This window comes from Hippocampus zosterae, chromosome 13, assembly GCF_025434085.1.
Source record: "Hippocampus zosterae strain Florida chromosome 13, ASM2543408v3, whole genome shotgun sequence".
Lineage (NCBI taxonomy): Eukaryota > Metazoa > Chordata > Actinopteri > Syngnathiformes > Syngnathidae > Hippocampus > Hippocampus zosterae.
This window is the reverse complement of record NC_067463.1, coordinates 22,097,027-22,117,278: the sequence shown is the minus strand read 5'-3', so window position 1 is coordinate 22,117,278 and position 20,252 is coordinate 22,097,027. Positions and strand designations below refer to the sequence as shown.

Here is a 20,252-nt window from a genome sequence, read left to right as displayed (position 1 = left end):
GACAATTAATGGTTACATTCTTCAAAGTTGTTTTTGTTTTTTAGCATTCCACAACCGATAACAATTCCGGAACCACCCCCAGCTCCGGTAGAAGTTCCGAGGTATTTTGTCCCATGACAACTCTCAAATCAAAACATTTTGTGTCCTTTCAACACATCCTTAAAAAGAAAAAACAGAAGTGCATGTACTTAGCAATGTACCTTGTGTCAAATAGTTTTCGGGAGTCTGACTTTTATTTGCAATAAAGAAACGAGTGCATTTCATCAAATCAATTCCAAGGTAGATTCATATGTTTATTTTGCTATTTTATTTCCTGTCAATTAATATATGTTTTAAAATATGTAACGAGTTTTGACACATTTCCAAAAGAAAGTAATTGCAATAAAGTCATATTTTAAATCAAATTATTAAAATAACATTACCGTTATATGTGAAATCCTTAATCCTTACCAACGGTTGAATAAAATGAAAAGAAAAAACATGAAATGATTATGTCATGTCATGTTCGTTATGATTTTCTTTTTGTTCTAAAAGAGTTTTTATATATTTTTTTTAAGTCAAAATACTTTTATGCTAAATTGTCTATCTCATATCAGTTGCATCATGTACACGAAATCAATTTGCTGATCATGTAAAGAGATAAAATTTTATATTTAAAACAAAAAAAATTTGTTTTTTTGTTTTTAAGCTAATTTTAATTAAATTGATCTCTTTGTCCAACTTCAGATTCACCCTGGTGGCACCGGACCTGCTGAGAACCGACAGCCCGGAGAATATCTTCCTGCAGGCGGAAGGCATCGCCAGCCCCGTCGAGGTGATCATCAGCGTGACCGACTTCACCAAGACCACCATGCTCTTCACGGACGGGGTCACGCTGAATCCGGGCAACGACTTCCACACGCTCAAGTCTCTCCAGGTGAAGGCGGGCACACGCCTTCCTCGTCACAAAGTCGCAAGTCAAACGGTCAAAAGTCCCCCCAAAAGGTGAACAATGTCGCTTTGCTGCAGATTCCCTCCAGTCCGTTGAATCGAGACGAGATCAAGAACAAGTATGTGATCGTGAAGGTCAAATTTGGAAACTACCACGAGGAGGAGAGGACCGTCATGGTGTCCTTCCACTCGGGATACATCTTCATCCAGACCGACAAGCCCATTTACAACCCCGGAGATGAGGGTGAAGCCTTTTCTCAAATATTTTACAAGCCATGGGGACACATTCACGGTTGGAAACTATGCAGGGGGGAACACGAGGGACTGGTCATGGGAAAGTTGAAATATGGTTTGGGAAAATATATTTGGGTAGGATCTCGAAAAGAAAGGGAGAAAGCACACTGGCTCTGTAAAATTGAAGCTAACGTTGCTACTCCTTAGCGCTAATGTTAAAACAAGAAAAAGCAGTGTCCTTGTTGAATGATACCTTTTAAAAAGAATCCAAGTGGTAGGCTAGCGCGAGCAAAAATTAATTAGAAACATCTGGTCGTAAAAAAAACTAACTTTTCTGCTCCAAATTTCCTCGAAATGCTTGTAATTGTGGCGCAAATCCACGCCATGGTTTAGCTTCTAGCGACAGCATACAGAATGACGGGTCAGGGATTTGCTTTGAATTTTTTAAAATCGATTTCAAAGTGAAAATTTGATTTAATGCACTTTGTACTGATACTCATCAGTATCGAATTATTTCCCAGTTTTAGTTGGAAGCTAACAATATCAGCTAACTTTGGCGTTAGCATTAGCACTGTGCTTCTTAACCTATGGCGTTAGCATTAGCACTGTGCTTCTTAACCTGGGTTGGATCGAAGCCCGGGGGTTCGATGGCGCCTCCGCCACATGGAGGGTAAGACGCTGCGACTCAACATGTTAATTAGCTATGACACGCCCGCTTGGCCATCACTGGCTGCAGATGATCACATGACATTGCTTGTCCAATCAGTGGTGTGGGAAATTTAGCTCGCTTAGTAGTCAACGTGTGCCTGACGTGATCGTACATCATACAATTTAAAAAAATATATACATTATATACAATTATATATACTTAGCTCTTGAAATTGTATTTAGTTTTTTGTGTTTTTAATAAATGCGTTTATATATATATATATATATATATATATATATATATATATATATCTTTAATTTGTTTTTAAAAAATATATTAATTTATTTTTCACTCAGAAAGGGTTCGGTGAACGTGCATATTAACTGGTTGGGTTCGTTACCTCTAAAAAAGTGAAGAACCACTGATTTAAAACTAAATCTAAAGCAACCAGACTCAAATGATAATTCTCCAGTCACTACATTGCAATTTATCGTCCCGTGGAAGTTTATCGGCTTTTTCCACCCTTAGTAAACCAACACCCAACAAAAGGAATTCAACCTTTCTCTTCTTCCTCAGTGCGCTTACGAGCGTTTGTGTCCTCGTTGTCCTTCAAGGCCTCCGACAGCTCTTTGACTGTAGACATACAGGTCAGGAAAATCAAGTCACCCTCCCCCAACAACTCCTCCACCACCACAGAATTTGTTTAAGATGTATGCTTCTCTGTGACAGAATCCAGAGGGAGTGGTAGTCAAGCAGGTTTTGAGGACCAAGGCTTCTTCCGGCGTCTTTTCAGACTCTTTTTACCTCACGGAAATGGCCAAGTAAGTCAAGTCAAGTCAAGAGTATTTCTCGAGCACTTTCAAACAGCCATCGCTGCATACAAAGTGCTGTACATGGAGCACAATAAACAGTAAGACAAATCGGTAATAAAGGAGGTAGAAAGCACCAAACAGTAAAATCAAGAACAAATCTAAGTCATGCTGAGTCGAATGCCAAAGAATACAAGTGAGTTTTGAGGAGGGTTTTGAAGATGGGCAGCGAGGAGGCTTGCCGAATGTTCAGTGGGAGGTCATTCCAGAGAGAGGGACCAGCAACAGAAAAGGCTCGATCCCCTCTGAGCCTCAGTTTAGTTCTCGGTACTTCTAACAAAGACTGGTCCACAGACCTGAGGCGCCGGGCAGGTGTGTAGTGGCGGATGAGCTCAGAGAGGTAAGGTGGCGCCAGATTATTCAGAGATTTGAAAACAAAGAGGAGGATCTTGAAAATGAGTGGGGAGCCCGTGAAGGGATGCCAGAGTAGGAGTTATGTGCTCCCTCTTACGAGTACCAGTCAAGAGGCGAGCAGCGGCATTCTGGACCAGCTGAAGGCGCTTAATGGAGGACTGGCTGACTCCAAAGTACAGGGCATTGCAGTAATCCAGCCGGGATGTGACAAAGGCATGAATTACTGTCTCAAAGTGTTCATGTGAGAGGAGAGGTTTTATTTTGGCCAGCTGTCTAAGGTGAAAGAAGCTGGATTTAACAACGGCACCAATTTGCCGATCGAGTTTGAAATCACTGTCCAGTTCAAGTTTGAGACTGTTGACTTAAGATAAGGAGACAGGGGGGCCGAGTCTACAGGATGCAATGTACAAGGGCCATGTTGTCATCTGAAATGGCTTTGAGATCGGGTCGAAACCAAAGCTTGCAAGAGTTTTGGGAGATCAGGTCCAGATCGAGATTTTGAGGAGTTGAGATCAGGTCAAGACCGAGATGATCCCAAGAATTTGAATAGTTGAGACCACCAAGTCAAAACGAAAACTCTTTGAGTGTAACATGAACCAACCCAAAGAGAAAATGTTGACTTGAATGTGTTTGTCTGACTTCAACCAGCGAGGGCACCTGGAAGGTGATCGCCAAGTTCGACCACTGGAAGCAGAACACCTTCACCTCGCACTTTGAGGTGAAGAAATACGGTATGCGCACATTGATCGATCATCTTTTCTCCGGCGTGTTCATTTCAGCGCGAGTTTTTGGAACGCCAATGACTTTTGAATCGAATTTACCTTTGCAGTGCTGCCTGCCTTCAACGTGACTTTGACCCCGAAGAAGTCTTTCCTGAGCCTTGATGACAAGGAACTGGAGGTTGAGATTTGGGCCAGGTACACACCAAAAATGCAACGTTACCCTCTTATTTCACCATATCATTCTGTGGTCGGTTGAAAAAAACTTTTAAAATATGGTCCCTCCATATTGTGGCTTTTCACCTACTACCGGTAATTCCGTAACGTATCCCCCACAATAAACGGAGTTACTGTAACGCAGCGCTAAAAAATACAACGCCTTTGGGTTCAGATACTTGTACGGAGAGCCGGTTCAAGGGACGGCCTACGTGTCGTTTGGCGTGAACGTCAACAAGGAGATGAGAAGGTTGCCTTCAGTCAAGCAGGTGTCAAATGTGAGTCACTCAAGTCGGAGAGGGCATCCACAGGGCCAGGGGGGAGCCAACTTTTCACTTATTTTCGATTGCGACGATTACAGCTGGAGGGTGGAGTTGTCAAGCTGACTGTGGATGAGCTGAAGGCAGCATACCCTAACGTCAAGACTTTGGTGGGCAACTCAATCTATGTTAAAGCTTCCGTCCTCACCAAGACAGGTAAGATGCCGACGCCGCCATCAAGTCGTTTTGAAATCAAAACCATCAAACTGAGATCAAGTCAAAGCCAAGATAACAGGATTGAAGACCTGGTCTGGGTCATGAATTTGAAGCGTAGCTGTATGTCAAGACCAAGATTTGTAGACTTTAAGGCCAGGCCATAACCAAGACTTTGAACTGTTGAGACCAGGTCAAAAGCACCGGTTTGAGGCGTCGAGGCATTGAGACCAAGTCAATACCGAGAGATTGAGGACTAAAACAAGGTCAAGAAGAAGGCTAAATTGAGATCAGGTCATGATCAAGGTTTTGAGGGTGGAGTCGAGGCCAGGATTTTCAACCGTTGTCATTAGGTCGAGATCACCTCTAAGTTGTCTTAGAGGAAGAGATGAGACCAATTCAAGACCAGGACTTGGAGAAGTTGAGACCAGGCCCTGACCACAATTTTATGACAGCTGTTGAAAGCAAATCAAGACCGCAATTTGGAATCAAAATTGGAATTCAGATGAGGGGAAGTCCAAGAGTTTTCGCAATTGAGGCCAGGTCGAAGCCAAAACTATGAGGAGGTCCACAACTTTGATTGGAACTCACCAACTTGATTTTTCTGCATGTGAAGGCGCTGACCTGGTGGAAGCTGAGAAGACGGGCATCAAGATTGTGGACTCCCCCTACGTCCTGTCCTTTAAAAACATGGTCAAGTACTTCAAACCGGGACTACCCTTTGACTTTACTGTAAGTTTGTCATCACGTTCATCCATCGAGTAACTTTGGATTCACAAGGCAACGTGCTGCCGCATGTCTTCAGATCCAAGTGAGCCACCACGACGGTTCCCCGGCCCGTAACGTCCCGGTGAAGGTGAACCACCTGCCGGAACCCGTGATCGTCAGCTTGGGCACCGCCAGGGTTACAGCCAACATGCCCAAAATGCACATGCTAGCCCTCACTGTAAGAACACCGCCAATGCCAGGCAGGACTGTAGGGAGCCCAGACCAGACCGAGACTAAGTCAGCCACCGACTCATTACTGTAGGCCAAGAGCGAGTTATGACCAATACTTTAATTAAGGAGTTGAGATCCAACAAGCTCAAGAGAGTGAGGACTTGACATTGCGTCAAAACCAAGACTTTGAGGAGTTCAGACAAAGAGCAAGTCACGTGACCTAGCCTGTTGAAATTGACAGTCGGACACATAAGTCCAAGGCTAGGAAAAGATCTCAAACACTCCTGGAAAATCCTTCTACTTAGTTTTTAGTCTGAGACTGTGAAAATTATTCAATGGAAGTCACAACCAATCCAGGTGTGAGGATGTTGAGACCAGGTCAAGACTTCAGTGAGTCAAGACCAAGAGTCTCGGTAGTTGAGACCAACACCAAGACTTCAATGAGTCAACACCAGGCCTAGGCTAAAACTTTGAGTTGGGACTTAGTTCAGACCAAGACTTTGAAGAGGAGTTCAGACCAAGAGCAAGTCACGTGACCTAGCCTGTTGAAATTGACAGTCGGACACATAAGTCCAAGGCTAGGAAAAGATCTCAAACACTCCTGGAAAATCCTTCTACTTAGTTTTTAGTCTGAGACTGTGAAAATTATTCAATGGAAGTCACAACCAATCCAGGTGTGAGGATGTTGAGACCAGGTCAAGACTTCAGTGAGTCAAGACCAAGAGTCTCGGTAGTTGAGACCAACACCAAGACTTCAATGAGTCAACACCAGGCCTAGGCTAAAACTTTGAGTTGGGACTTAGTTCAGACCAAGACTTTGAAGAGGAGTTCAGACCAAGAGCAAGTCACGTGACCTAGCCTGTTGAAATTGACAGTCGGACACATAAGTCCAAGGCTAGGAAAAGATCTCAAACACTCCTGGAAAATCGTTCTACTTAGTTTTTAGTCTGAGACTGTGAAAATTATTCAATGGAAGTCACAACCAATCCAGGTGTGAGGATGTTGAGACCAGGTCAAGACTTCAGTGAGTCAAGACCAAGAGTCTCAGTAGTTGAGACCAACACCAAGACTTCAATGAGTCAACACCAGGCCTAGGCTAAAACTTTGAGTTGGGACTTAGTTCAGACCAAGACTTTGAAGAAGTTTTAAGATCAAGAACAAGCCATGACCAAAACTTTGAGCAATTGTTGTGTTTGTGTCTTCAGGCTGAGACTCAGCAGGCTGACCTCAGACCAGAACAGCAGGCCAAAGTCAGCACGTTCCTGTTCCCGTACCTCACTTTCTCCCGTCAGACTCCCAACTACCTCTACATCTCCAGCAGTACCAACACGGCGTCTCCGGGAGACACGCTGGCTTTCAAACTCACCATAGACGCTGCGGACCAGCACATCAGACAACACATCAAACACCTCACCTACCTGGTCAGGACCAAAAACAAACCAAAAAAATGATCTGAATGCTGTAACTTTAATCCTCCCCCAGCTAATTTTCTTTCCTGGCTCCCACCTCTTCCTGTGTGACGTGTGGCCAGGTGGTGAACAAAGGCCGGTTGGTAGAAGCTCGGCGACTGGACGTGAGCGGTCAGCTAGTGACCAGCGTGGGCCTGGTGGTGACTCCCGACTTGATGCCCTCCTTCCGTTTGGTGGCCTTCTACAGCCTCCCCTCGCAGGAGGTGGTGGCCGATTCCGTCTGGGTGGATGTGGCCTCTTCCTGTGTTGGAGACGTAAGTCAGCCATAGTTCAGCTTTCAAAACCTGTCATCCAGAAAATTGAGGACTTTGTAATATTTCAACCTAATTTTTGTGGATTTTTCAGCTTTTTTTTTTTTTTCATTGTAGTCCAACTTTATCCTCCAAAAATGTATCTCCTAATATTAGAAATTTAGTGCACTAATGTTGTGATTTTCTTCTTGATTTAATTTTTTAAAAATGTAATTCACAATTTGCCTTTCTTGGAATCGCAGTAGATTTTTCAGCTTTTTTTTTTCATTCTGGTCCTACTTTATCCTCCAAAAATGTATCTCCTAATATTAGAAATTGAGTGCACTAATGTTGTGATTTTCTTCTTGATTTAATTTTTTTAAAACGTAATTTACAATTTGCCTTTCTTGGAATCGTAGTGGATTTTTCAGCTTTTTTTTTTTTTTTTTTTCATTGTAGTCCAACTTTATCCTCCAAAAATGTATCTCCTAATATTAGAAATTGAGTGCACTAATGTTGTGATTTTCTTCTTGATTTAATTTTTTTTTTAAATGTAATTTTCAATTTGCCTTTCTTGGAATCGTCGTAGATTTTTCAGCTTTTTTTTTTTCATTGTAGTCCAACTTTATCCTCCAAAAATGTATCTCCTAATATTAGAAATTTAGTGCACTAATGTTGTGATTTTCTTCTTGATTAAAATTTTTTTGGTGTAATTTACAATTTGCCTTTCTTGGAATCGTAGTAGATCTTTCAGCTTTTTTATTATTTTTTTTCATTGTAGTCCAACTTTATCCTCCAAAAATGTATCTCCTAATATTAGAAATTGAGTGCACTAATTTTTTTTTCCACATCCCGTGACAGCTTTATTCTCCTACATTTCCAATTTTACAACATCATTATTTTTCTTGTTTTATGAAACCCTTGCTGCAATTCCATGGGTTGGCAAAAAAAAAAAAAAAAAGCTTCACAAATTAGAAAGTTGCTCGTGAAATCAAGTCACTGCTTGGTAAAAGTGCTCGGCAAGGAAAAAAAATATATTCTTTTGAACTGTGTTCTAACTTACTCAAATGCTCTCATTAATCAGCTGAGCGTGAATGGCGAGCAGCGAGACTACACGCCGGGCAAAAACCTCCAGCTGCGCGTCCGGGGCGACCCGGGGGCGAGCGTCAGCCTGGTGGCCGTGGACAACGCCGTCTTTTTGCTCAAGAGGGACAGACTCACGCAGAGCAAGGTCAGACGCACGTTGATGGATTTTTTTTTTGAGGGGCATTCATGTGTGTGAAGCTCAGCGCCAAAAGTTGATCTGAAAAAAAAACATCTTCAGTCTATTGCTGGAATTGCAACAGAAGGTTTTTTGTTTGTTTGTAATTTTGCAGGTATGAAGTGATAAAATCATCACAAATAAAAAATAATAAATTCAGGGGCTGGGGGGGGGGTTGCATTGTAAATATTACGGCAATACATTGAAAATATGATGGGACAAAAAGTAATCATATTTCAAGTGGCCAAAAAATATATGATCGTATTATTGCCGGCGAAAAGTCACATATTGCAAAAATCAAATTCCAAATATTGACCCCCCCAAAAAAATCAAGTCATAATTTTACAAGAAAAATTATGCAATAATATCAGGAAAAATAATGACAGGAAAACAAATGCACGATGAGAAAAAAACATTTTCAAAATAGATCAAATATTATGAGAAAAGAAATCTGATTTTTAATTCAATTCAATTAATAAAATCAAAAATATTAGTTTTAAAAAAAAATAAAGTCTTAATGTTAGGAAAATTTGCAATGATATTTGAATAATCAATATGTGATTTTAAAACTTTTTTCTTGTCATTTTGTTCTTGTGGAATGAGTTTTCCTATTTTTTCAATTTGTTTTTTTCTCCCACATTCCACCATTTTACTTGAATCACAACAATATTTTTTTCCACAATATCTCCATTTTTTCTCCCCCCCGTCCCCCCAAAAGTCACTTTTTTCTGTAAATATGTCTTGGTAAATAATCGCCCCTGACTGGAAACTGCTCATTTATGGTCACGAGCTATGGGTGGATGGATAAATAATGGCCCCTAATTCAACTTTTTGCGGATTGCTCTTGAAAATCAATGTGTTTATCGTGAAAGACGAGTGCCGTTTTCCTTACAGTTGTGGGATACGGTTGAGCAAGGGGATCTGGGCTGCACCCGTGGGGGAGGCATCAATGCCAAGAAGCTCTTTCAGAATGCCGGCTTGCTCTACTCATCCAGCACCGGATTCAGAACCGAGACCAGGGACGGTTAGCGCAAATAATAATCCTAATCCTAATCATAATAAGTGTGGGAAAAAAACAAACAAAAGATGGCTTGCCCTCTTTTCAGCCTTGCACTGTCCAGTCAGCAACAGAAGGAGGCGCTCTTCAGAACTCTTACAGAAGAAAGCTCAGCTGGGTGAGTTTTTTTTTTTTTTTTTTGGTAGAAATGATCTTTATTTCCTCATAATATTACGCTGTGTTGTTATCGGGGTGGTTTTTGGCATGTATGTTATGTGCCGCCACACTTTGTAGGACGTGGAATCTTTTTTGTGCAAGATAACGACGTGATACGTGAATCATTGACGTCTGTGTGGGGAATTGGCGCCCCCTTGTGGAAGAGATGTATGGCGTCCACTCGAGGAGATTTCCATTTTTCTGTGCTTGTGTGTGTGCGTGTATATGCATGTCTTTATTTGCCCTATGATATTATAAATTTCCTCTTCCCATTTGTTTCTTGTCCGATTTATTTCTATATTGATTTATTTTCCCCGAATGATGCCTTCTTTATTGGAATATTATGACTTGAATCCAATCAGAATCCTACAAATCGTGACATCAAACCGTCCTTGAATCGTTCCGTACCCCGTGAATTGAAAACCGTATCGGTTCTTCTTTTTTTTTTTTTTTTTTCCTCTCGACATTATTTTAGTAAAACTGTGATTTCATTCTCGGGATATTACGTGATTAGTCTCGTGAGAGTACGATTTTTTTTTCTCTTGTAAATATCAACACCGACTGCTGCGAATACATCAACTTTATCCATAAAACCATTTTTTATCAGCATTCTTTTTTTTTTTTTTCTCATGTCGTAGAGTCCACCATTGCTCACATCATGTGCGCTCCCCGTATTTTTTAATTTTTTTTTTGTGTGTCCCAGAGAGTCGCTATAAGGAGAAGCTGGCGCATCGCTGCTGCAGCGACGGTCTTCGGGCCGTGCGCATGCCGTACTCGTGCACGCGGCGCTCGCTCTACATCACCGAGGGCTGGGAGTGCATCCGGGCGTTCCGCTACTGTTGCGCCAGCTACCGAGATGAAGTGCTGGACATGGAGATGCCCGCTACGGCGCCGCCCACTACGGCGCAGCCCACCACCACCGCCGCACCCCGAACCGTCCCCACGCGGATTCACCTCGGCAGGGAAATGTTTAGTAAGTCTTACTGCGCACGCGGCCGTTCTTCTTTTTGTTCATCACTCAGGAGGGGGGGCGCATCCTTCCCTCCCGCCCTTCTTCCTCGCTCACTTCTTACTCACGTACTTGTTCACTCGCCTAGATTGGGGAGGACGCACTGGCGACGTCGTGGCCTACAGCAACGCCCACAGGACCTTGGACAGTCCCAAGCTTTTTGCCAGGGGACCCGTGATGCCGAGGGAGGAAGCGCGCCCAGTAACCCCCGAGGTGCTGGGTGAGTACGTAGAACTGGACGACTACGAGGACGACGAAGATGAGTACTTGGAGGAGAGGGACGTGTATCTGCGCTTTCGCTTCTTCGAGTCGTGGCTGTGGACCGAAGTCAAGTTGCCCGATGAAGCCGACAGAGACGGGTGAGAGAAAGCAAAAGTAGCCGGGGGACGATTGTGGGGCAAACATGCAAGCAGATGTTGGCAAACAAAGGATGGAGGATATAACATGCAGCCCCCCCCCCCCCCAAAAAAAATTCAAACATCTGTAGACAAAAAGTAATACAAATGTTGACCAAAGTATTAAGATAAATGAAGGGAAAATTTGTATGCAAGCAGTTGCAGCCAAAGGTATTGAGGGGTGGGGGGTGCGTGGTGCGGGGGGGCACAATGACAATAAGCAAAAAAAAAAAAATGTATACAAAATGCAAGACCAAAAATGACAAGGAAACGGACCGATGACTTTGGACATCAAGTACTTGTTGAGACGGTTGACTTGCGTCGTGTGCAATCTGCCCCCCCCCCCCCCCGTCTTGTTTCTTTGGAACCGTGTCGCCGTCTGTTGATTGGCGTCAGGCTGGCGTCCACGCAGCTGAGCCAGCCGCTACCCGACAGCATCACCGAGTGGGGCGTCATCGCCGTCAGCTCCTCTCCAAACACCGGTAAAAAAATCCCCTTTAGTACCCTGCTTATTATTATTATTCATTCATTCATTCATTCATTCATTATTATTATTAAATCTGCCATCATTCAATAGGAATGTCATCATTTTGTTGAAATGATTTGGCAATGGCTGCTTTACTTAACGCGGCCATGTGTCGAGTGGTGAGCGCATCACCTTTGCATGTTCTCCCCATGCCTGCGCGGGTTTTGTCCGGGTACTCCGCTTTCCACCCGCATTCCAAAAAGCATGCACGGCGGGCTGATTGAACACTCCAAATTTATTGGCTGGCAACTGGTTCAGGGTGTCCTCACCCGCCTACTGTTCGAAGACAGCTGGGATAGTTGCACCCCCCCTGCCCCCCCGACCCTTGTGTGGATTAAGCAAAATTTTATTGGCATTGGCTCGTTGACCGTCAGGTTTCTGCGTGGCCGAGCCGTACAACATCAAGGCGTGGAAGCGCTTCTTTGTGGACTTGAAGCTTCCGTACTCGGTGGCCCGGAACGAGCAGGTGGAGATTAAAGCCGTCATCCACAACTACGGTGACGACGAGCTGCACGTAAGTCGCCGAAGACGTCTTTTGAAGAGCTGTCCGCTGGTGTGACGGATGTGACCCCCGACCCCCAACCCCCCGCCCTCAGGTCCGCGTGGTGCTGATGAAGACAGAAAACATGTGCAGCGTGGCCTTTCGCGATCGTCACACCCAGGAAGTCACGCTGCCGGCAGGCACGTCCAAGGCGGTGGCCTACACCATCATGCCCCTGGCGGTGGGGCGGCTCCCCATTGAGGTGATGGTGGTGGCCCGAGACATGCTGGGCGGAGACCGCATCCAGAAACTCCTGCGGGTGGTGGTGAGCGGGGGGGGGGGGGGGGGGGGGGGCACATTTCATACCCAATTTAAAGCATTATAAATTGAAAACCTTTCGCTCATTCACGACATCTTGCAAATTTTCCGTTTGCCCAAAACTCAAAATTTTCAGTTTCAAAATCGACATTTTCCAAATTAGCCACATCTTCCAGCTTTTCGCAGTCACGAAAATGTTCCATTCATTCAGGACATCTTCGAACTATTTTTACATGAGCAATTTTCCCTCCAAATTTTCCATTTTGAAATTCACCCAAATTCTCTAAAACATATTCTCCGACATTTCACAACCAATTCAAACCATGTTCAAATTCGAAATGTACAACAAATTCTTCAACATTTCCCTGACTCAATTCATTGCATTCTCGATCGCTTTTGTTGCAGTGGAACTAACGATTCTCATTTTTGCATCCAAACAGATGGATGGCGTACAAAAGACCAAAGTTTGGAGTGCCGTCTTGAACCCAGCAGCTGAAGGAGGTGTGGACGTTTATTTTGGTCTCAGTTTTTATGATTATTTTTTCAATAACAGCATTGAAATTTGGTAGGCATGCCTGACATGAGTAGACCCACAAAAAAATAATCTCTGTAAGTCATGCCCCAAAAGATACACAGGAGGTTTGCCATTTGGATTCCGAGCAGTGATTTGGGGGGACAATGCATCCTCCATTTCAACATTGGCGATATTGCACTTAGGGGATTCCTCAAGGATCTGTATTAGGTCCCAAATCGTTCCTTCTACATAGTGATGATATCTGCAATGTCTCAAAGATATGTTTTAGTGGCAAAACCTGGAAGGGCGTGCGACTACTGTTAAAAATGAACCGAATACATCAAGCAAGTGGTTTGATCTCAATCTCAACCTCTGCCTTTTGCCTCCCTTGGCTTGCAGGTAAGCAGAGCATCCAGGTGGGCAAGGTGGAACTGGAGGGCGTGGTGCCAAACTCAACGCCGGAAACATTCATCAACGTCCGAGGTCAGTCACCAAACGGGACACGAACGGAACGCCGACGCGACGGATCGTGACGCGGCACCTCCTCCCGCCGACCCCTCCCCCCAGGGAACGTCTTGGCCGACAGCATCGACAACTCCATCACCGACGACTCGCTGGCGTCTCTCATCCGCATGCCGGGCGGCTGCGTGGAGCAGAACTTGGCCACCATCACGCTGCCGCTCATCGCCGCCATCTACCTGGAGAAGACCAACGACTGGGAGGTGGTGGGCGTGGAGCGCAAGGCCGAAGCGCTGAAATACATCAGGAGAGGTCAGGATCGACGGATGGGTGGAGGAATTACGCGACTTTCCTCTCGAAATAACATCGCTCCGGGATGTGCTTCTTCTTGCCTTGTTTTCAGGCTACGAAAACCAGCTGGTCTACAAGAAGAGTGACGGCTCTTACCCCCCCTACAGGAGGGAGGGCGCAAGCACCTGGTAGATGACGGCCACCGAGCCCATTCGTAAGAATCCCCGAGCCTCGTTCCTGATCATCATCAGAGCAGTTTTTGTCTTGGGGTCCAGGATCACGGCCTACGTGGTGAAGGTGTTCTCCATGGCTCACTCGGTGGTCGGCGTGGATACGCAGCAAGTGTGCGACCCGCTCAGCTTCCTGGTGCGCCACAAGCTCAAACTCCCCGGCGGACGCTTTGTGGAGGACAACCCTGTCTACAGTACCACCATGACTGTAAAAATCAACACACGTGTCAACACACGTGTCAACCCGGGTCGGGTTGGGTCTTGCGCGTCACCTTGTCGTTTTGCGCGTGTAGGGCGGCATGCGCGGTGACGACCCCGAGATTACGCTGACGGCGTTTGTCCTCATCGCCCTGGCGGAGGCCAAGCAGGCGGGAATACGATGCAGCCAGCAAAAGCTGGAGGTGAGTCACGCACGACCGCCGTTGATGGCACCACGTTCACTTACTTGATTCCAAAGTGGTTCCTTTGCTACAAATGATGTGTCCGGTGGTTAGCGTGTAGACCTCACAGCACAGGGACCGCGGGTTCGATCCCCGGCCTCCCTGCGTGGAGTTTGCATGTTCTCTCCGTGGCCACGTGGGTTTTCTCCGGGTGCTCCGGTTTCCTCCTGCATTTCAAAAACATGCACGGCGGGCTGATTGAACACTTGGAATTGTCCCACGGTGTGAGCGTGAGCGTGGATGGTTGTTCGTTTCTGTGTGCCCTGCGATTGGCTGGCAACCGGTTCAGGGTGTCCCCCCGCATACTGCCCCCCCTGCAGGAGGCTATCGATAGCACGGCAGAATTCTTGGAGAACGCCCTGGAGACATCGGGCCGGAGACCGTACACGGTGGCCATCGCCTCCTACGCTCTCGCATTGGCGGGAAAAGGCTCAGCCGCCTACGACCCCACCTTACAGCTCCTCGCAGCATCCCCCGACGGTACTTGATTGATTGATTGATTGATTGATTGATTTATAAGTAGCAGCTTTCGGAAGGTTTTTCATGACCATACCCTTGATACAAAGTTCCATGAGCCCGTCGATGGCGTTTCACGTGATATGTTACCATTAAGCTAGCATACCGTTAGCTCAGCTGTTCCCAAGCCCGGACAAAAAAAACAAACAAACAAACGATACGTCGCGTTAAGGTTTCCAAATGGCTCCGCCTCCGCAGGCAGCCACTGGCCAGACGCGCACAATCATCTGTTCTCGCTGGAGGCGACCGGTTACGCGTTGCTGGCCCTGGTCAAGGTGGGTCAGATGCAGGAGGCCGCCAAAGCTTTCCAGTGGATCAACGGCCAGCGCAGAATTGGGGGAGGCTACGGTTCTACGCAGGTATCGGGGACTTTTCTGGGACTCCAAATGGGCCCGCACAACCCGCATTCTCCTCTCCGACCCTTTGACGTGGTTGTTTTTGTTGCTCTGCGACGGTGCCGTCAGGCCACCATGGTGGTGCTGCAGGCGCTGTCCGAGTACCTGATGAAATCTCGGGTCGCCGGCGATCTCTCCCTCGACGTGGACGTCAAGATCACGGGCCGACGTGACGTCCGCTACCACTTCAACGCCAGGACCGCATACGCCGCCCACTCGTCGCGGGTGAGAAACACTCACAAGTCGTGTCCAATGTCCAGCGTTCGCTTTTCCAAGTTTTATCCGTCCAATTTGGCTCGAGCAGGACCAGCTTTCAAAGGTGGCTTCTGTTCCTGCTTCCCGGCTTACGAAGCTTTTTGCTTGGATACCGCTAATGCTAACGCCAAAGTTAGCTTGTACTTTTAGCTTCCAACAAGAACTGGCTAATAATTCGTGGCTGACAAAGTGCACAAAATCAAATTTTCATGTTGAAAAACATAACAACAAAAAAATAAAAAGCAAAGCAAACCCCCGACCCCGTCATTCTGTGTGCTGTCGCTAAAAGCTACACTACGAGATCGATTGGCGCCACAATTACGAGCGCCTCGAGGAAATTTGGAGCTGTATTTTACGACCAGATGTTTCTAATTCTATTTTTGCTCGCGCGAGTCTAGCTGTTGGATTCTTTTCAAAGGTATCTTTCAAGAGTGTCATTGCTTTTTCTTGTTTTTAACGTTAGCGCTAAGGAGTAGCAGCGTTAGCGTAAGTCTTGTACTCAACCTCCGTGCTTTGTCTCTTTCTGTCGTTTGTGTTCTGCGCAGCTTCCGGCTAATCTGGACCTGACCGTGGAGGCCACGGGCCGCGGGCAGGGAATATTGGAGGTACGTGGAGCGGCGCCCTGAGGGTTCCCGGCAAAAGCATCGATTTAACTTGCGCGTTGCGACTTCAGGTGGTGACATATTACAACCAGCTGCACGAAGTGGACGAGAAGACGCCATGCCGACACTTTGAGCTCAGTGTTGACATGGAGGAATCCAGCGGTGAGTCGTCTGAACCACATTTCCTGATGAAATGCGGCGCGGCACAATCTTTATTTTTACTTTTTTCTTTGATATTTGCAAAAAGATCAGAAATGCGAGACAAATGTTACGGGTTAAGCTTTTACAGGTTAGCTTTTTCGGCTGTAAATAAGTCGTGTGAACCACATTTCCTGATGAAACGCGGCGCGGCACAATCTTTATTTTTACTTTTTTCTTTGATATTTGCAAAAAGATCAGAAATGCGAGACAAATTTTACGGGTTAGCTTTTACGGGTTAGCTTTTGCGGCTGTAAACCGTCATTTATAATTCCTTAAAACACAACAAAGGAAATGAATGTTGTGGTTTTATTTGATGTTTTTCCTTGATTTTTTTTTTTACTTTTTTAAAAAATATATTATTTTAAACTGCAACAGAAAAGCCTCCCGCCGAAGTGGAAAAGTCCTACCTGATGACCATCAAAGTCAGGTGAGAGCCCCCGTCGGAAGTTGCAGACGGCGTCAAATCGCAGAAGCAAACGTGCCGACAACACTGACAAACTCGACAGCGTTTCCACTCTATGTAGATGGTGCATTCATCCAAATCGATTTGACCGATCCATTTCGCGAAGTCCTCCCCTCAAATAATTCCCGTGTGCTCAAATCAATTCCTGACAAAAATTTAAATGCGACCACGTGATCGAATGTATGTGCTGGGCGCAGGGCGTTGGGATCCAGTGACATCAGGATGGCCGTGCTGGACATCAGCCTGCCGACGGGCTTCACCCCCGAAACCTCCGACCTGGAGTTGGTACGTCGATATTTTTCTTAACGTCCGTCTGTTCTTTTCGTTATTGCCCCATTTGTGTCCCCTGAGGCTGGCAACAAATATGAAATGGCGTCTGTGTGTGTGTGTGTGTGTGTGTGTGTGTGTGTGTGTGTATATTGAAATTAAGTCCCCATAACACATGTAAACTGGACTTTTCTGAAGTGCCCATATGACACGGTCCAACTGTGACTTCATAAATTCTGATATTTAAAGGTGTTTATAGGCTAACACCACCACCTTGTGCATCCCTGATTTTTTGCAGAGCTGAATGTCATTTGGAAAGGGTGGTCCCCGAAAGTGATGAACTAAAAAGTGGTCCCCACAAAACACATAAACCGGTCTGTGTGTGTGTGTGTGTGTGTGTTCAGCTTTCCAATTCAGTGGACCGCTACATCAATAACTTCAAGATGGTGGACAACCTCAGCGACAGAGGCTCCTTCATCATCCACTTGTTCAAGGTGGTCGCCGGAAGCGCAACCTCGGGGGGCCCCGTCTGATGCGGTTCCGCTGGGCCGCTCCAGGTTCCTGGCTCATCTGCTGCCTTTTTTTGCGTTTTTGGCCTCAGGTGTCCCACAAGGAGCCCGAAATCCTGATCTTCAGACTGCAACAAAACTTCAAAGTGGGCCTCCTGCAGCCCTCCTCGGTCACTGCGTACGAGTACTACAACCCCGGTACGTAATTATGACAGACTTCTTCCTGAGTATCGTATGTAGAGGACAAGAACAAATTACAATTTATTTGCCAGAGATGTACTTTTGCCAAACCAGACCCCCTTTTCTTTGGCGAAGAATATGAGAATCAAAGTGCATGTTCAAAATCCATAAATTAATAATCATAATAATAGTTCACGGGCGGCCCGGTAGCCCAGTGGTTAGCACGTCGGCTTCACAGTGCAGAGGTACCGGGTTCGATTCCAGCTCCGGCCTCCCTGTGTGGAGTTTGCATGTTCTCCCAGGGCCTGCGTGGGTTTTCTCCGGGTGCTCCGGTTTCCTCCCACATTCCAAAAACATGCATGGCAGGCTGATTGAACACTCTAAATTGTCCCTAGGTGTGAGTGTGAGCGTGGTTGGTTGTTCGTTTCTGTGTGCCCTGCGATTGGCTGGCAACCGATTCGGGGTGTCCCCCGCCTACTGCCCGAAGACGGCTGGGATAGGCTCCAGCACCCCCCCGCGACCCTAGTGAGGATCAAGCGGTTCGGAAGATGAATGAATGAATGAATAATAGTTCACCGACTTGCTCCACTCGTTAAATTGACTTGCTTATTCTCGTCTTCTTTCTCACTGATAAACTTTTATTTTGAAAAAAAAATACAACTTTATTCCTTTAGCAAAAATATGAATTTGTGATTGCAGGGTAAGTTTTTTTTATTATTATTTTTATTTATTATTATTATTATTTATTTATTTATTTTTTTTTTAATTCCTATGGAATTTTAGGCTATGGTTTTCGTGTTAGGATTATGACGACGGTCCTTAGGACCCAAAAAGTTTTTGATCGACCTGCTTTAATGAACTCCACGCAAAATAATCTGCCTTAAAAAAAGTAGTTTCCTCTATCAATGTTTCAAGTTGTTTCTGTTACGTGTATGTGTGAAAGGACTACTGGTCATCATTGTTCATTGGGGGGGGGGGTAAAAACGGCTATATAATCTCGTTAGCATGTTTCCATTTGATGTTAGCATCGTGCTAATTGGTCATTTTTGCCGATGTTGATTTGTGATGAGAATGGCAGTAATACAAGTATTTGTTTGGGTGGGGGGGTCGTTAGACAACCGCTGCAGTAAGACCTACACGCCCCCTCGGGACCAGGGTGATCTGACGCACATCTGCAAAGAAAACATCTGCCGCTGCACGCAAGGTAAAAACGCACCGAGAGACGACCAACGCAACATGAATGGAGACTCGAACCGTGACCCTTCCCGTCGACTCGCTTCCACAGGCGACTGCTGCGTCGCCAAAGCGGACGGCGAGAGCTTCGCTGCCAAGGAGCGGGAGGCCTTTGCCTGCAAGTCCCTGCACCACGGTACTTTCCCAACCCCCCCCAAAAAAGACTCTCCCGCCCCTGTCACCATTCCGAAGAAGGCAGGGTGCTGACTCTCCTGTCCTTGAATCTGACCCTAGCCCAAAACTGGGTGGGCCAAGTCCGCCCCCGCGGGCCGCATATCATGACGCACCCCTGCCCTAAGACTCAACCCCCGGACCATAATATGCAGCCTTCAGAGCCCAACCCTAAACTGCACCTAAAACCTTGATCTCCCGAAAATCTGATCCCCAACCCCGATATTTGTTTTCAGTTTTTCAGGCAAAGGTTGTGAGCATCCAACAGAGTTACTACGACAAGTACGAGATGGAGATCACACGAGTTATCAAACTGGGTGAGTACTTCCTTTTCGGGAGAGGGTTGGGTGAGGTGGGGGGTGGGGGGGTTTGGGAGGAGCCTCACTGAGCGGGTGTCAAATGGTCCCTACAGGGGTGGAGGCAGGAGTGAAAGCGGGTCAGACCAGGACATTTGTGTCGCACGGGGGCTGCAGAGAGGGACTGGACTTGAAGGTGGGCTCCCACTACCTCCTCATCGGACCCAAGGAGGACCAGTGGGACGTTGACACGGACAACAACAGGTAATTTCAACAACGGGGGACGCTAGCATCGCGCGCACAAGTCGCCGTCACCGTTTTCGCACTGCTTCAGACGCCCCCCCCCCCCCCAAAAAAAAAAAAAACACGGGTAACATAAAGACACTGAGGGTCGCTAATCATTATCATTAATGACAGAGAAAGTTCAGTCTGTACTTGTTTGTTTTTTTTTTTGTACTTTGACTTCAGCAAAGTACAAAACTTTACGTATACTAAACTGTATGTACTTCGACTTTAAGTACATACAGTGCAGTGAGCGCTTGAGCCATTTGTGTGTTGTCAGGTTTGTGTACACACTCGGGTCGGGCACGTGGGTGGAACGCTGGCCGTCGCCCGTCGAATGCGCCGGCGGCATCTTGCGGGACAAATGCGCCAACCTGGCCGCCGCCGCCACGGAACTCTCGCTCAACGCCTGCCGCTTGTGAGACAAATGACGCCGGTCCGACCTTTTTTTTTTTTTTTTTTTCTCTGTGTTCAAAAGAGCAAGTGAGAAATGATGATGTAGGCGCATCCTTTAAAATAAAAGCTTCCCAGGAATCTTGAAACGTGATCATCGCCATTATTTTTATTCACTCTTTAGCTCATGTTTGTGTGATCATTTCTACCTGACATTCAAGTGGGGGGAAAAAAAGAAGCAATGTTAGCATTAAAAAAAATCCAATATTC

At 46.0% G+C, this 20,252-nt stretch overlaps 1 protein-coding gene across 1 annotated transcript; it reads left to right on the top strand.

Annotated features, from left to right (window-relative positions):
- Positions 1 to 33: 33 nt before the first annotated feature.
- On the top strand, positions 34 to 20,207 carry LOC127613530 (complement C3-like; the record flags this gene model as incomplete). The annotated part of the gene is made up of 41 exons (XM_052084609.1): positions 34 to 101; positions 727 to 916; positions 1,009 to 1,174; positions 2,390 to 2,460; positions 2,543 to 2,634; positions 3,685 to 3,767; positions 3,866 to 3,953; positions 4,147 to 4,249; positions 4,333 to 4,447; positions 5,061 to 5,176; positions 5,250 to 5,390; positions 6,589 to 6,804; positions 6,915 to 7,106; positions 8,167 to 8,313; positions 9,238 to 9,367; positions 9,450 to 9,518; positions 10,260 to 10,529; positions 10,654 to 10,924; positions 11,357 to 11,442; positions 11,861 to 12,000; positions 12,083 to 12,292; positions 12,726 to 12,786; positions 13,199 to 13,282; positions 13,367 to 13,570; positions 13,662 to 13,737; positions 13,825 to 13,987; positions 14,073 to 14,180; positions 14,540 to 14,699; positions 14,934 to 15,094; positions 15,200 to 15,355; positions 15,931 to 15,990; positions 16,059 to 16,149; positions 16,564 to 16,615; positions 16,849 to 16,936; positions 17,323 to 17,412; positions 17,520 to 17,625; positions 18,722 to 18,811; positions 18,893 to 18,976; positions 19,248 to 19,328; positions 19,424 to 19,571; positions 19,870 to 20,207. Coding segments are annotated over 41 exons (5,169 nt in total), but the record flags the coding sequence as incomplete, so codon positions are not given.
- Positions 20,208 to 20,252: the final 45 nt, after the last annotated feature.